The 17,088-nt window shown below is 36.3% G+C and overlaps 1 protein-coding gene across 1 annotated transcript; it reads left to right on the top strand.

Annotated features, from left to right (window-relative positions):
* Nucleotides 1-7,482: 7,482 nt before the first annotated feature.
* Tollo (Toll-like receptor Tollo) lies at nt 7,483-11,740 on the top strand. The gene has a single exon (XM_081979763.1). The coding sequence runs from the start codon at nt 7,623-7,625 to the stop codon at nt 11,313-11,315; it is 3,693 nt and encodes a 1,230-aa protein (XP_081835889.1). The 5' UTR covers nt 7,483-7,622; the 3' UTR covers nt 11,316-11,740.
* Nucleotides 11,741-17,088: the final 5,348 nt, after the last annotated feature.

Raw genomic sequence — 17,088 nt, 5'->3', positions numbered from 1 at the left:
CAGCATTGCCCATCCCAAAAACTTGACAATTTACAAAATATGATGAAACTAACAATTGAGGATTGAATCTAAGGAATGTGCTCCCAAGGGAACAAGGCCAAGGATTGACAAACATCAACAATTGAACCAACTTTCAGATTTTATGATGATAGGTATTAGAAATCTCTATAGACTTACCTTAAAACTACTATAATCATAATTCAGTCTAAACTAGGCTAGTTTAGCAAAATTCTTATAGAATGTAGGTAGGTCGTACATATTTGCCTTAGTGTTTTATCATCTCCAACAGTGGCTTCTTTATTTCCAAACGTGCAAAGCATTGGATTGGCATATACATTGACCCAGATCCGGTCGTTTCTCAACTGGTTATGACAGAGATAAACTAATCCATCAATCAAAGAGAATCTGCGCTCCAAACAAGCGGATTCCTTCAGAACAAACAACGATTAAATACCCGGCTAGATGGTTCTCTAATTACGTATTCACGAGTGGTAAATTAATAATGGCTCGCCTAATAGCCGTCCATTATATTTCCCATTCGCGACTAATCGACGTGTACAGACCAGCGCTGGAAATCAATCAAGAAGCTTTATGCTTCGATCGATATTTTTTCCAAGAAAGCTCGATTTCAGCGCTAAAACACCCAAAAACGACCTGGCTGAAATATGATCGCTCATTACGGCTATCTAAAGCGAAGACGGGGATGTTTTAATATCCCGCTCGGATGGCTTTTTCGTGTTGCTGAATTCCAGCCAGCCCGTTATTAATTGGACGAGAAGCGACCGGCCCGACGACCTGATCTGGGTCCGTGCGACCCACGGCATGGGCGTATAGCGTGGGTGGAAATAGGCCTAGTTACGCACTCTGGTTCTCTCCTGTGCGTAAAGAAAAGGGGAATTTACAAGTAGAAAAAAATCCGAAACCACGCTAATTTACTGCTTTTCAACTATTCAAAGGACAATTCCTTAAGCTACAAAGCCAATTTGCGCATATACCGACACAAAGGAAAACGATTTTAGTTATTTGAAGGGAGGCCATGTGCGGTCTGGGATGTCGCTTTGAAGCGCTGACAACGTACACGGAAGCAATACAAAAGAGGTATGTTTTCCACGCGTTCGGCTATTTTAATAGGCCTTTTGTTGTTGGGGTTTTAAGTGTTTATTGAAAACTGCAAAGTTACGGGCTGCAAATAGAAAATTGAGGTGCTTTTGTCCCATACCTCCTGATTTACACAACGATACCAAACCTTAATCAACATGAAAGCTTTAGGTCACGTTTGTATGCTGGTAAACTGAAAAAATGCAGAATTTTGACCAAAATTGGGTGCAGGTGGCCTTTGAACGACTTTCAGATCTAAAGTTATTAATTTTTTCACTTAAATAAAAGTAAAAAACTAAATTTCATATTTAAATCATCGTGAATATATTCACGTCAATTTCTTCATAAAATAGAACTTTGATTAATCAAAATTATAGAAAATTAGATAATTAGAAAAAACCTCAACAAAAACAAACTTATTACTAAATTTATTTTTAAATTTAAGTTGGTTGGTATGTTAACAAATGACATACCCCGCGGTTTCACGTAAAAGTTTATTGAACTAAAATACATTCGTCATGTCAATAAACTTCATGAATTAATTAATGTACAAGTTCATGGAAAAACTTGTCCATTTCGGTGTAAAGCTAGTTTAAGTAAGAGCAAAAGTAATACATGCAAACCCAATTAAAAAGCAAAGAAGGTAATTAAGAAAACAAGGGAAGAATCTGAGAAGAGAACAGATGAACAGAACCCTCCATTTTTCTCCGAAAAAATTAACTATACAGAAATGTTTACTTTTTCATTATAGTTTCTGAATTTCATACTATTAAAAGCAAATAACGGTTGCGTTATCCGACTGCGACCATCTTGTTTAGACTTGTTAGACTAAGTAATCAAATACTCCTGATTTTAATAAGTGTAATCGTATTACAGCTTAGGGGAAGTGAAAAAGCAGTTCAAGTCGAACATTTTGAGCTTTTTACGGTTCCTAAAGTCCAAAAAATAACCGAGATACAGAACTTTGAAAATGTTGGATTCATCAATTGACAGAGAGTTAGTTTCAAATTTAACTCTTTTTCTTTTTGTTTTTTGAACACCTTGTATATGTTCAATCGTGCTCCAGATAGTATGAGGTGAAAGAGCAATTTAAGAGGCACATTTTTGAGCTATTTACAGTCGCTAAAACCAAAAAAATGCCGAAGAAATAAAATTCTCAAAATTTTTATGCAATTTCGAAAAAAAGTATAATATCTCGGAAACGGTTAGAGTTCCGGAACTTTTGCAAGAGAGCAAAACTATTAACCAAGCGCACACTCACAGTAAGGTACAGTCCACCCTGTATAGCAAACTATCTTTATTCTTTGATGTTCAAATTACACAAGTGCAATTCGGGACATCCTGTAAATGAGTCTATTAGACAGTGACAAAGACCGTGGTCAGTTTTGTTCTTGTTATTATAGAATCTTGGTTATTCTAAGCAAATAGCAGAAACTCTGTAGCATTAATCTGTCTTTAGCTCTTAACAAAGAAAAAACTCATAACTATTAGTAACTATTAAGGCTCGCAAACGATCAATAACGTTAATCTGTACAACTTTTAGGGTTTTCTAATTACAACGGACCGCTTATCGCATTTAGGGGTTTAAAAATGGTTTGTCAATTTTCTGTCAGACATCATTAGTTTTGTTTCCTGTGTCTTATCTCCCAGATGTCCTCTTAATAACTAAAACGTGCCGATTAGAGCCCATTAAGCCGGCTCATCCCCCTAACCACTGACCAGTAATAAAAACATTATTGTTTTTAACCACCAGCTGGGAACTTTTCTGCCTGGTTTAAGGTATTAATTAGGCGCCGTATTGTGTAAAACAGTGAGAAAATTTTCCGGTGTGGTTACATCCCGGTAGTACCGTAAATCCATAAATCGTTCCAGAATTTCCTGTTTACCTGCCTCCTGGCACTACTATAAGTTTCTAACTTTTTCTAGATGTCCCGGCCATTAGTCGGGGCGAATTAATGGCTTTTTCTACATCGCGTACTTCAATATTAATGACCTAAAGAACATATTCCATTATCCGTGTAAACTCGCACAACTTATTTAAATATCAGCCGGTATAATGGATGACGCATAATAAAGGATAACATACGACCCTGCATTATATACGGACGTGGAAATGCGCGGCCCCAACGATAAATACGTACCATTCGTAATTATAATTTGGTTTATGCTAGAAGTATTAACATTCTAAATTTATAATACATTGTACTGCGATTTCATACATAATGCGTAATAATTCCGGTGAGAACTTGCGATAAAGCTGCCATTCTTGACGGTCGTAATGACTTAATTATGACGCTATATGTACGACTAATACGTCGAGTGTGAAACAAATTGCCTCGGATAATTTCACGTTCATTACACCACTTAAAAATCCATAGTTCTTTTTAATAAAATTCTTGACTTTACCCTGAATAAGATATATTAAACATTCCACATTCGGAAAAATAGTTGATTTCTGTATAATATGTTAGTAATGTCATGTTGTGTTTGATACTAGTTTCATTGCTAAGGAAACCATAAATTTGTTTCATACCATAAAAAGGACATCAGTCTTTCAGTGTTTTGTGTCATTTGATTTTTTTTTTTTTTTTAAATAATGGTAATGCTTTAAAATGTAACTTAAAACTTGTTTTTGTAATGGTACTTACAAACCTTTCCTACTATTCCCAAAAATACTGCTGGCGAATGAGTTGCAATTATGTGGTAATCATTCCTCTAAGTAAAGTAAAGCCCATTCTAGTACTTCAACTTACTTTAAATAGTAACAAGTTGGTGTCTCTTTAATTTATAAATAAAAATAAAAAAACCTTTTGCGAAATACTGGGCACCCAGAATTGAGGGAATGTTGTTGCGGTTCCCAGGTGGGATATCAACTCACAGTGGAAAGAGTTTATTACCATATACCAAAATGTATTTAATAGGTGTTTTCCTCTTACTCTTGTACGTGGTAAAAGAACATCCAAAATATCACAGAATGATAAAACTCGCGCTTGTAAAAGAGAATTTGATACTTTGTGGGTCTTAAAACAAAATTGTAAGCAAGCTAAATCCGAATGCAAAACAAAGAAAAATGAATATGACAATTTATTAAAAACTGAAAAATATGAGTAAAAGATTAAACAGTCTGATAATAAGATGAAAACCATGTGGAGCATATGTAAAGAGCTTGGAGGAGAAATCAATAGAACTAGAAATGCTACTGGGGATGACTACGCACTATCAAATGAAATGAATAAACACTTTTTGTCATTTCGGTGTAAAATAAGTGAAAACAATCAATCAATTTTTCTCAAGCCTGTAACGAAAAATGAATTGTTAGAAATCGCTGGTAAATTAAAAAATAAATATACTTCAGGATACGACAATATCCCAATATGTATTGTAAAATCAAGTATAATACAACTCCTGGATGTATTAAAGTATCTTGTTAACAACTCTCTGTGTTGTGGTATATTCCCTGAAGAGTTTAAAACTGCTAATATAAAGCCGCTATAAAAAAATAAGAAACAGACGACCTTAATAACTACAGACCGATATTTATACTTCTAAGTTTTTCCAAGTGTCCGAAAAAGTAATGGTACTAGACTTTTTTGAAATACTGCAACTTATTGGCAAACAATCAGCATGGCTATCTGACATTCCACAAACACAGCCGTATTCCAATTCATCAAAAGCGTTATGGACCACTTAGACAACGAAGAGATTGCTTTAGGCATTTTTCTGGATCTCAGCAAGGCATACAACTATGTTAATCATAAGAATCTGCTGGTCAAATTATCTAAATATGGGATAAGGAGAAATTCGATAGAATGGATCAAATCTTATCTGTCGAATAGGCCACAAAGAGTGTTAATAGATTCCGCAAAATCCGAAATAGGTATTAGTAGGGCAGGGGTTGATCAAGGTAACATATTGGGTCCACTTCTTTTTGTTATTTACATTAATGATACATACTGTTACACTTTACTGGGTTCTTTTTGATAAGTGAGACTTAAATTTAGGGAAATTCTATACATATAGTGACCCCTCGTTTTTCCCTAAATTTCAGGAAATCTTAATCTGGTTATGAGGCCTTTGTAACAATACAGTATAGGAAAAAAATCATGTTAACGAGCTATGCAGCTTAAACCTGCCTGACCTGGCGTTCAAAGCTCGGTTGCCTTACACCAAACAGCCAATTGGCTCAAAGAAAATCAGCTGGTACTGAATACTGAAAAAACAAAGTTAATATTTTTTAAAACAAAAAATAAGCAATTAAATGATGACAATGAATTATTACCCGTAAATGATGAAACAAACTGAACAGAAATTTGCAATTTCTTGGAATTACACTCGATGAGTTTTTGTCATGGGATAGTCATGTTGAGCACCCGAGTGTAAGGTTAGCCAGAATCGGTTAGGGAATAATGGTGGACTCGCGGTATGTAAGCTTGGACTGCGTAAAAATTGTAAATTAAGCCAATTTTGAATCTGTACTGCGATACGGAATAATTTTTTGGGAAGGAGATTTTAGGATTCAGAAGGTCTTTGTAGTACAAAAAAGGGTTATTCGTATAATAAGAAGAATGAGTCCGATAACTAGTTGTAGAGGTGTTTTAAAAGAGCTAAATGTGTTAACGACAATAGGTGTGTACATTTTTGAATGTTTAATGTTTTGTATAAACATAAAGATAAGTTTAACATAGCCCAAACACCTCAATACAACACCAGATGTAGAAGTAGGTAGATACCTCTACCAATTCATTGCCAATGTCACTGAAGAATCAAACCAATGTAATATCATTCAAAAAAGAGCTAAAAACATTGTTAATTAAAATGGAGCCGTATTGTGTAGAGGAATATTATAACAAACTGCAAGGTAGAAGCTGATCTAAGTGGTGATTGCGCCTTTCCCGTTTTGGTTTGTGTTTATATTTAGTTACATATACATTTAGATATTATAGTACCTAAGATAAGTAATCAATCAGCCCTCTCTCTATAGATTTAATTTTAATTACTTTTGTTACTTGTACATACATTGACGCTATTTCATTTTATGTATTATAAATATGTCATCTGAAATAAAGAAACATTATTATTATTTATAACCTAAACTAACCCTAATTAATTTACCCTTATTTGTCGATAATTATCACGGAAACCTACTTTGTCGGAAAAGCGCATTACTAGCCATTATTTGTTATTTACTTTATTTTTTTATACATATTGGATACACTTTGGCAGAAAATTTTATCAAAATTGAGATTGACGAAAAACATGTTACATTCAAAAAAGTCAAGATTATTGACAAAATCTGGGTTGTTAATGATGATATGACGCAAAACTAACCATGATCTTTAAGCATCTGCGCTCAAATTAAGCTGTTTGGAACAATCAAATTACTAATTAAAGAAAAACTCGCTATATAATTAAACTTTCATTATCGTTGCGTAACCGTATAATTAAGCCTTTAAATTTACGACATGTTAGGGCCACAAATTTTGGTACCGGTACCCAAACAAAGTCTTTCGTGGTACCACTGGTACCTCTCTCATTACGCGGCCGGGCCTTTATCTTTCATTCAAAAGAAAAACAAGCAAAATCCGAAATAAATTAAGCCCGAGCATTCTGGTAAAACGATACTTTCCGATCGGGGGACGCGATAAAACCAGAACTAACGGTTTCTCCGAGATAATATGGTAACCTATAGGTAATTTATTACCGGGTCGACGGTCATCAGTATTAGGGTTGAGTTGGAAGCCAACAAGGCCAGATCAAGATCAATTTTTGTGGAAACAAAAGAATGCTTGTAAATGATGACAAAGGCCGATTATTTTAGGGGCAATTTAAATGCTTCATCCTTGACTAGGTGCAAATTTTTAGTTGGTTCTTCCACTTCAATACACACGAGCCGAAAATGTGATTACTCGCCAGCCGGGTGTGTGCCTCTAAACGAATTTGGCACCTTAAAAAAACAGCTGCGTTCCTGAAGGGTTGATTGGCCTTGCGGGGACCAGACGCCGATATTTCTACACCTCGTAATAAATACTTTAAAGCCTCGTTCCCAGAACCCGGGGCCGAAGAAAGGCCCCGAATAATAATCGGAACCTGCGGGCCAGAAAGGCTGAAAACTTTCGAGCCAGCAGTCGGTGTTTGGCGAGGTGTTTTTTGTGAATGCTACCGACTTTGCGGTAACCGCGAACCTTGCTTGAATGCTGTCCGCAGGTTGCCGTTTACCCCGTTTGGTACCGTCTGAATGCCCGTAGTCTGGGGTGAGTTTTACCTGTAACTGGTAGAACGTTAAGGTAATGTGGCAACACCGTTTGCACAGGCACTAACCGAAGAACAACGTCAACACGGAGGGGGTACCCGAGCCGAAGAGTTCGTGGCCTTCACTCAGCCGGTCAGTTCTCGACGAGTACCGCAAGAAAGCGGTAACACGCGTGTTAGTATCGAAAAAAGATCGCGAAGTACCACCGCAAAATGTGCGGTGCGAACAGTTAGTGGTACCATGTTACCGCAACCGTACGTGGACTAGTAACAGCATGGCGACTTTTTGGTTCCTACTTCTGGGGGTCACTTTTGGCGTGTTATCCGCCTCCCTAAGCAAAACTCTACGTTATCAAGCTCCAGATGAGTGCAAATGGGTGATGGTGGATTCTTCTTCCGACGAAGATGATGTCGCCTTGGTGTGCCGGCTGCGTACCATCAACAGCGAGTTGGAGAACACCAATTTCAGCGTCATCCAGCCTCAACACACTGTTCGGTTGAGGTTGGAGTGTTCTGATGGATTATTTTTCCAAAGTTCACTGAGCGCCGGAAGTTTTAAGCCTTTAGTGGAATTAAAAGAGTTGAGCATTGAATATTGCAAAATTGGCAATCTTTCTGATGGAGCTTTTAAAGGACTTAAAGATCTACGCAATTTAACACTAAAAACCCACAATACTGACTGGAGTGCCATGACTTTGGACATCAGCCCTAACGCTTTTTCCGAAGAGTTGCGTCAACTGGAAAGACTCGACTTGGGGGAGAACAACATGTGGAGCATACCTGAAGGAGTTTTATGTCCTCTTTATGCATTGGAGGTACTCAACTTAACCAGAAACCGACTGAGGGAAGTCTCCAGCTTCCACTTCTCCACCAATTTCCCCGACAAATGTGGGGCTAACTTAAAAATCCTGGACCTATCAAGAAACAACATTGACTCTTTACCATCCGGACCGTTTTCCAGTCTCTCCAGGCTAGAAAAACTCTACCTGCAAGGCAATGGACTTTCCACGTTAGCTGATAGAGCTATGGAGGGGCTAACAGCCCTGTACATCCTCAAACTCTCTGACAACCGTTTAGTGAATTTACCTCCGGAACTATTCAGTGATACCCGTGATTTACGTGAAATGTACTTGCAAAACAACTCAATAAATGTGCTGGCACCCGGTTTGTTCAGTGAACTCACTCAACTTTTAGTGCTGGACTTATCCCATAACGAACTGACTGCCGAGTGGATTAACACAGCAACTTTCGCCGGTTTAGTGCGGTTAGTGGTGCTCGATTTGAGTTACAACAGAATCAACAGATTGGAATCCAGCGTCTTCAGAGACTTATACAGCCTGCAAATTTTGAGACTCAACGACAACTTCCTTGAAACTATACCAGAAAACACATTCAGCGCTTTGTACAACTTGCACACTTTAATCATCTCCAACAACAAATTGGCCCGAGTAGAAAGTGAAACTTTCAACGGTTTATTTGTTTTGACTTTACTGTCCCTGGACAACAACAGAATTTCTTGGATTCACCCTGATGCCTTGAAAAACTGTACCGGCCTGCAAGATTTGCATTTGAATGGTAATAAACTGCATCAAGTGCCAGAAGTGATTAAAAACGTACCATTGTTGAAAACTTTGGACTTGGGCGAAAACCACATTGATTCAGTCAATAATGAGACTTTCAGTGATCTAAAATTGATGTATGGGTTGCGCCTGACTGAAAACAATATAGGAAATCTCAGTAAAGGAGTGTTTGACAAAATGGCTTCTTTAAAAATTTTGAATTTGTCCAGGAATAAAATCCAGAAAGTTACTGCAGGGACTTTTGACAGCAATCTCAACTTGCAGGCTATCAGACTTGATGGCAACTACCTCACTGATATTGAAGGACTCTTTGCCAAACTGCCCAGTTTAGTTTGGCTGAATATTTCTGATAATCGTTTAAAGTGGTTTGATTACGCCCTTATTCCTACAGGGTTACAGTGGCTGGATATACACTCAAACCAAATTGAAGAGCTCGGAAATTACTTTGAAATCGAGTCCACATTGTCTTTAAGTACTTTTGATGCTAGTTCAAACCGTTTGACTGAAATCACTGGAAGTGCCATACCCAACAGTGTTGAAGTGCTTTTCTTGAATGATAATCTCATATCCAAAGTGCAGTCATACACATTCTTCAAAAAACCTAACCTAACCAGAGTGGACTTGTTCGGGAATAAAATTACTAGTTTGGACCCTAATTCTTTGAGGATTTCTGCAGTGCCACCTGAAAAAGAGCTTCCAGAGTTTTATATTGGAGGTAATCCGTACAGGTGTGATTGCACTATGGAATGGTTGCAAAAGGTCAACACCGTAAACAGAGCACGTACACAGCCTAAATTAGTTGATCTAGAAAGCATCTTCTGCCAGTTGCTGTATAATCGAGGGAGGACGTATGTGCCTCTTGTAGAGGCTGCTCCTTATCAGTTTTTGTGCACTTATGAGTCTCACTGCTTTGCTTTGTGTCATTGTTGCGACTTTGATGCTTGCGATTGCGAAATGACCTGTCCAGAAAACTGCACTTGCTACCACGACCAATCCTGGAGCGCCAATGTAGTGGATTGCTCATCCAGCGGATATGTGTCCAAGCTGCCTGAACAAATCCCTATGGATGCCACTCAACTGTACTTGGATGGAAATGACTTGAAATCTTTGAACAGTCACGCTTTTATAGGGCGCAAAAAACTCAAAGTGTTATTCCTCAACAACTCAAATCTCGACACAATTCAAAACAGAACGTTCCACGGTTTGAAAGAACTGGAAGTGTTACATTTGGACCGTAACCGTTTAACCAGCTTAAAAGGATTTGAGTTTGAGGGCTTGGAAGAGCTAAGAGAGCTTTTTGTACAACACAACCGGCTTACTACGATCGACAAAGATACCTTCAAGGGATTAAGACATTTGAAGGTTTTGAGGCTTGATCACAACCAGCTGGTTACTTTGGACGTGTGGCTGCTTTCCAACACCTTAATTGAGGTTAGTTTAGCTTACAATCCTTGGAGTTGCGACTGTGAATTTACGGAGAAGTTGCGCGAGTGGATGGTGCGTGGTGATGCTGTTATGGATGTAGCAAATGTGCGATGCCTCTACAACTCTTCCATGGACCTGGAGGAGGAGTTTTGGCTACCAGAGTCCGGTTTCGCTGTTACGGGACTCAACTCGTCCAAGTGTACAGGTGCTGCCAATATAGACAATAGTGTGAATGGCAATTTGACCGCCACAAAAACAATAATTAAAAAACCTTTAATAAATGACTATTTGCCGTTGCTAGTCGTGACCTTGGCAGTTTTTGCCGTTGTAGTGATGGTGACTTTAGCATTGTTTGTGTTTCGTCAAGAAGTGCGCGTGTGGCTCCACTCAAAATTTGGAGTTAGAGTGTTCCACAGACCTTCAGACTTAGACCGAGATAAGTCTTACGACGCGTTTGTGAGTTATAGTTCGAAAGACGAAGGTTGGGTTGCGGAAGTGCTAGCACCAGCTCTAGAACCTCACTATAAACTGTGTTTGCACTATCGTGATTACCCTGTAGGGGCATTTCTCGCGGACAGCATCGTCCAGGCTGTCGAATCTTCTAAACGAACAATTATGATTTTATCGGACAATTTTATCAAATCGGAATGGTGTCGGTTCGAGTTTAAATCCGCGCACCACCAAGTGCTTCGCGATCGTCGTCGCAGGCTTATAGTGATCCTCTTGGGAGAGGTGCCCCAAAAGGACCTGGACCCAGACATACGTCTCTACCTCAAGACCAACTACTACCTACAATGGGGTGACAAGTTGTTCTGGGAAAAATTAAGGTACGCTCTCCCTGACGTAGCCAATGACAGGGAACGAGCTCCCCACGTGCATCATCACGTGCACCGACATAGTGGACGAGGGCAGCCGCCCAATCCGCCCGGGCAGGGCCCCCGAACTGTGGCCATCCATATTTGACCCAACTAGGTCAGGAAATTGTGATACTATTATGATTAGAACACGTGACTGGTTCGTAGTGCAATTGTGATATGTAGTCAACTCGAGTGAGGAGGGATTGTGATAGTGCGCGTTAAGTCTGGACTGTAAGGAGGACACTTCCGCTCGAGTATAAAAAAGGTACTTGTCCCAGCTATTATTTGTACATATATATGATATGTTGCACCCTGATGATTGTAAATTATTTATTTTTGCTAAGAAAATGGTAAGACTGTTTTTTATTTGTACATTGTTGTAACGTTAACTGTAGAATCCTAATACAATACTATTATAGTATATTTATTGTAAACTAAACTGTACAAACGCACTTCCTAGGTTTTTTTTATGTGTAAAAAGTGTGAATATATGAGAGAAAAAAAGTAAATAAACAAGATTAGTCAATTTAATGAGTCTTTGCTTTTTTTGCCTTAACTTTTTCAGATTGAAAATTAGCGACTTGGCTAGGAACTGCCAATACAAATGCAAAAGCATAATTCCAGTTTACAATTTCAGGCAAACAAAGAAGAATAAAAAAGAGGTATGCGTCTGCTAGTGTAGTCTGCTATTAATCCACACAGGAAAATCAGGAGAGTGAAATTATTTCGAAACCAATTAAAAAACGATTATTTAGGTAGTGAACAGTTTTTAGACTAATAATTATCAAAAAATCAGTAGGAAATTAGACCAAAACTACTAATAAGAATCGCTAGTAACAAAAAAAATAGTTACTTATGCAACAAGTGCAAAAAGAACATCTTTTTTGCACGCAACGTGAAAAAAACACAACACATAAGTGCAAAAAAGGACTTTTTGCATGTGTTGCATAAAACATTTTTATAAAATCGACTTGTTTGATGACAAAGGCACAACAAATAAAAAAGTTCCTTTTTTATAAATTTATCCATCTCAGTGTCTCTGTTTTCTCTATTTACAATTTTAATTCAAGGAACTTTTATTCGCTGGTGCAATTCTAAAATACCCTGTACAGTATGTAAATGTAATGTATTACTAAACTTAATCTTAGTTTGCTGTACAGGGTCATCCTAAAAAATAACACTCTTTTATTATTGCTATTCTCTTATTTAAATAATAGTAGAAGAAAACTTTTAATTTTTTTTTGTTCTGTTTTCATAATAAAAAAAACACAATATCAAACACGACCATTTACAAATCTAAAACTTATTCATTTTACTTGACACGAAATTAAGTAAAATAATGTATTTTTGCTTCTATTATTATGTTGAGTTGTCTAGCTTCACAAAATACTACAGCATATTTATCAAGAAGTATAATTTGAATCGAGCTAATTCTTTGCATCTTACACAAATTGTTATACCTACAAAGTGAAAAAAACGCGTAAGACCAATTGAAACAAACTTTTTCGGTTTAACTAGATTTAAAGAAATCAAATCAACAAAACAAGATAACAATGTCTAGTTAAAGGTATGGATTAGAGTCATTCATCTAGAAGATATTCCGGTTTGTCGGTTTGCAAAATATCTCTTAAACTATTGTTTATAGGGCAGTTTGTTCCGAGAATGTAGGAAAATTAAAACCTGGTTCAAGTTAGAAACGTCACTTTGACAGCAATCCATTTCTTATGGCAAAGTTGAACTGAACTGGTCTTTTAACTCTGATTGTATAACCCGAGTGTTTATAAAATGGTATTACCTCAGTATTTTTCGATAAATAACTTGGGTCATCACATAACAGGATCGAATGCTTGTACGGGGTGTTAAATACTTAGATCACTTAGCCCCAAACATCAAAGTCATATTTCTATCAATATCTTTAAGTTTTGTTTGATATTTGGAGCTATGTGATCTGAATATTTAAAACTCTGTATTAGATTTGAGAGTGACATATCATAACCCATCGGTTAATAAAGTATTTATCCAAAACTATTCAACAACAGACAAATTCAATTTTTGATAAAGTGGTGTTTTCCACAAGATGTAGATTCTCTTAAAAAGTAAAAAATGCAATAATTAAAAACGGCCAAACTTGCCTTTTTCAAATTTGTCATGGTTTACACTCATTTGAAAAAACAAACAATCCAAATAAGTTTTCCTAAATTGTGGGAGTAATAAAAATTTCTTGAAAATGTAACCATTTTGTAAATTATCCTGTATACTTATGAGATATTTTGAAAACTGATTGTTACGTAATAGCTAGTAAATATAGTCATAGCAAGTATAGTCTTTTCAAACTACTTAAGTAGTTGACAGAGAAACAACTTAATCTTATCGCTCATCTCAAAACTTTCGATTCGATAACGGTAAAACCAAGCCAAAGTTTGTTTTATTTCACCATACAAATTTACATTAATAAGCAATTTAAATTATTTGAAAAATCTACAAGGTAAACTAAAAAACAAATAACTTCCTTTTTAGGAAATAGTAAACCAGTGCAATATTCAAGTTTGTTTCAAAAAATTATTTCACTCTGTTCAATTGAAAATTCAAAAATTTCAATGGTAAATTTACACTTTCACATCAATTCAAGATCAAAATGTCCTATCAGCAATAATTATCGACTTTAAACAACAAATATTTTTTTTGGGAAAACGAAATATTTAATTTGGAACAATTTACGGGTCTGTAGAGTTTTATTACCAAAATAAAAACCTTGAGACTCGAAGACAAAGATTTGAATTAAGATAGGCGGACGACAAGCAACCAGGCGCCTTAACGTGCAACTTAGTATATTAGCTGGCCTTTGAAACCGACCATTTACATATAAAGCTTCCAAATTAAGTCAGAAAACACCGCTATTCGCCTAGATCTTGATCAAACTCTAATTTTTTTCGGGTGGATTTGACCGAAAAACAAAGCTTCCCCCCCCAACATGCAAAGAACCCAAAAAAACGGATCAAGAGCGAAATGTGTTCTTGTACCTGCTGGTTGTTATCAAAAACCCATAAAATGCGGTAATAAAACTCAACGCCGGCGAATTTACGATCGTGTATTTCGGGGAAAACACGCTCCGAGCCGTGATACAGGACAGATTTTATCTCCTCCGATTTTCGGTTGGGAGACAAGTGGGTTGCCGGGACAATCGTTCTTCCGTACTACAGGAAAATGCACCTCGACAAGAGTTGTTACATGTGGGCAGCGGCCCCGACGAAATACGTTGCAGTTTTTGGAAGACTTAACTTTTCATTCTAAATTTATATTGTATCATCGGAGCAGTACGACTGTCAGTAATAAAATTGAACCGTAATGCAAATAGCTGATATAAAGGAACACTTTTAAACTACATAAGAATGAAATTACCATTATAAACTTACCTAAATTATATGTGACAACGGTTTCAATTGAATAAAAGTATATCTTACCTGAAACAAATGGAAATAAAATAATCAAAATATGTCAAACATCGGTCCAATGTATTATCAAATTCAATACATAAAGGAAATACATTACAATACATTCTTTCCCTGTATAAATACTGATTAAAAAACACTCCTTTAAGCTAATCCCTCGCTTTGAAAGGTTAAATGGCAACCCAATAACCGCGTTCGCAAATTACAAGGAAGAACATGTTTCACAAAGTTTAAATGCACAACAAAGCATTCTCTAAAGTTTTGCAATTATGTGAGGTCTTCTAATTCGTAATTTGCGAACTCATTTACGTTTTTTTTGATAACGTTGAATAGGAAATTTTATGCTCGTTGCAATGAAGCGAGGGGTAAACACCGAAGGGGCATTATGGTGGACAAACTGTAGGAATTAATGGGCATTATTTAAGATTTGGCAGCATTTCTAAAAATTAGTAAAAAATTGGTGGGTATTGCTGGAGAATTAATAGGCATTAATGGGTTGTGTTGCAAATAAACGAAAAGATGAACCAAAAAAGTGATAAAAAGTAATCAATTGCTTCCCTCTAGCTGTCAAACCATCTAACCTAACCACCAAAGTTGGGACATTTATAGAAAGCTCATTTCATTGGCTACTCATTGACGTATAAAACTCTCTAAAAAATAATAAAAATACGCAAATTTTTGAGGGTTAAACAAAAAGATAAATATAAAATTTGATCAGAGTTGACGCCCTCTAACAACCAAACGGTACCACTAACCAATCGACTTTTATAAGTCAATGGAATGCTCATTTCATTCTATTGACATATAAAAATATATGCAAAGTGTTACAAATACGCGTGTTATTTACGGTTTAGTGACAAAATGCACCAGAAACACTTTTTGACTGTTTCAGGGCTAATCTGGCCCGTGGAAAACTAAGAAAAACACGGTCATGTGACCTACAAGGCCTACCACGGCGCGTAACGCTTGGATATTTTTTGAAAAACTGTTTTTTCAGATGACAATTTTTGTAAGGGTCAAATTTTCCTGATTGGTTTTGCGTTATGTTAGACACTTTGTGCAAGAATCGACCTTAATGACTTTATTTTTAAAGTTTTGCTGCAGTCCTAGATTTAGCAATCACTGTGCTAGGTTTATGCCAAAAATCACGGCCGTACCTGTCCGATTTAAAAAAAAATCCTTAAAGAAATTAGAGACAGTCAAGAGAAGACAAGACATTAGTTAGGTTTGGAGCCCTTTGGCGGCCAAACGAAGCAACCTATCTACACAGGCAGCCATATTTTTGAAAAGCCCATTTTATTTTCTATCCAATGACGTATCTATCCAAACGTCTACACAAAAAGCCATATTCACCAAATTGTTATCGAACTGATAAGTTTAACAATCTGTTAAGATCAATGATTTTACATGTATTTCCGTAGCAACCAACTGGCTGTTATAGTTATAAGTCTGTCTCTCAACTTGATAACATATTGGTGCATATAGTGTAAAAGTGTAGCAAATAAACGACAGTTTTGACTGCATTTGACAACTACTACTGGAACCTTCAATAACTTGGTTATTTTGACAGTTACATGGTGGTTTAATGTATCAATTTAAAAAACTACTTTTTTAAATTAGAGACCTAATACAAACTTTCCTTAATTTTGAACAGAAAACCAGACAAAATTATAACAATAAGGAATATTCCATTTGAAAAACTAAACTTTCTGCCCTTTTTAGAACTGATTTTTTGAGCTCACGTTTTGATCACACTGTATCATATATTTTGACGTTTTTCTGCACCCACTCTTAGTACAAAGCTTGTTTAACACAAAACATAAAAAACATGGTTTTCTGATATGTGTAAAATAAAATTGTTTTGGAGACGAGAAATTTTAATCAACATTTATTTCTATTCAAAATTTTGAGTATTTTACTTACTACTTTACTGGTGTTTTCTTTTATTTTCTTAAATATTTAGAGCTTCAGTAAATAAATATCGGTGTGAAACCTTTTAAAATAAAAATCGGCTATAATAAAAAACACTGTGTAAAAAAATAATAATAAAAACAGGGTGTCTGAGAAACAGGAAGATTCATGACTGGTTGAAAACCAAATTGGCCAACTTAATATCGGAGGGGCTCAATTTCGAATATAGAAACTGCCAAATTTGATGAATCACCAGGTAAGGTTAAGATTAACGATCGAAATGGTGATGGTTGGAACCAAATTGATAAATTATATATTGGATTAGATTCGGGGTTTGATGTATTCAATTTTGCCAAGACATAAAAAAACAAAAGAAGAATTATAAACTTGAAGTTAGATCCAAAGTGATTCATTTAACGAGTAGTAGGTCCAGTACAAAATACAATGCAACAATCAATTTGGTAGTAGCTGAAAATTAAAAAATATGTATCCAGCTACGACAAGTACGGTTTTGTATAA

This window comes from Ips typographus, linkage group LG1 (assembly GCF_016097725.1).
Source record: "Ips typographus isolate SLU linkage group LG1, UJ_Ityp_2.0, whole genome shotgun sequence".
NCBI lineage: Eukaryota > Metazoa > Arthropoda > Insecta > Coleoptera > Curculionidae > Ips > Ips typographus.
This window is presented reverse-complemented; position numbering and strand designations above follow the sequence as displayed.

Bases quoted from the DNA above. Each gene is read 5' to 3' on its own strand.
- Tollo (XM_081979763.1), top strand. From the start codon at position 7,623: ATGGCGACTTTTTGGTTCCTACTTCTGGGGGTCACTTTTGGCGTGTTA.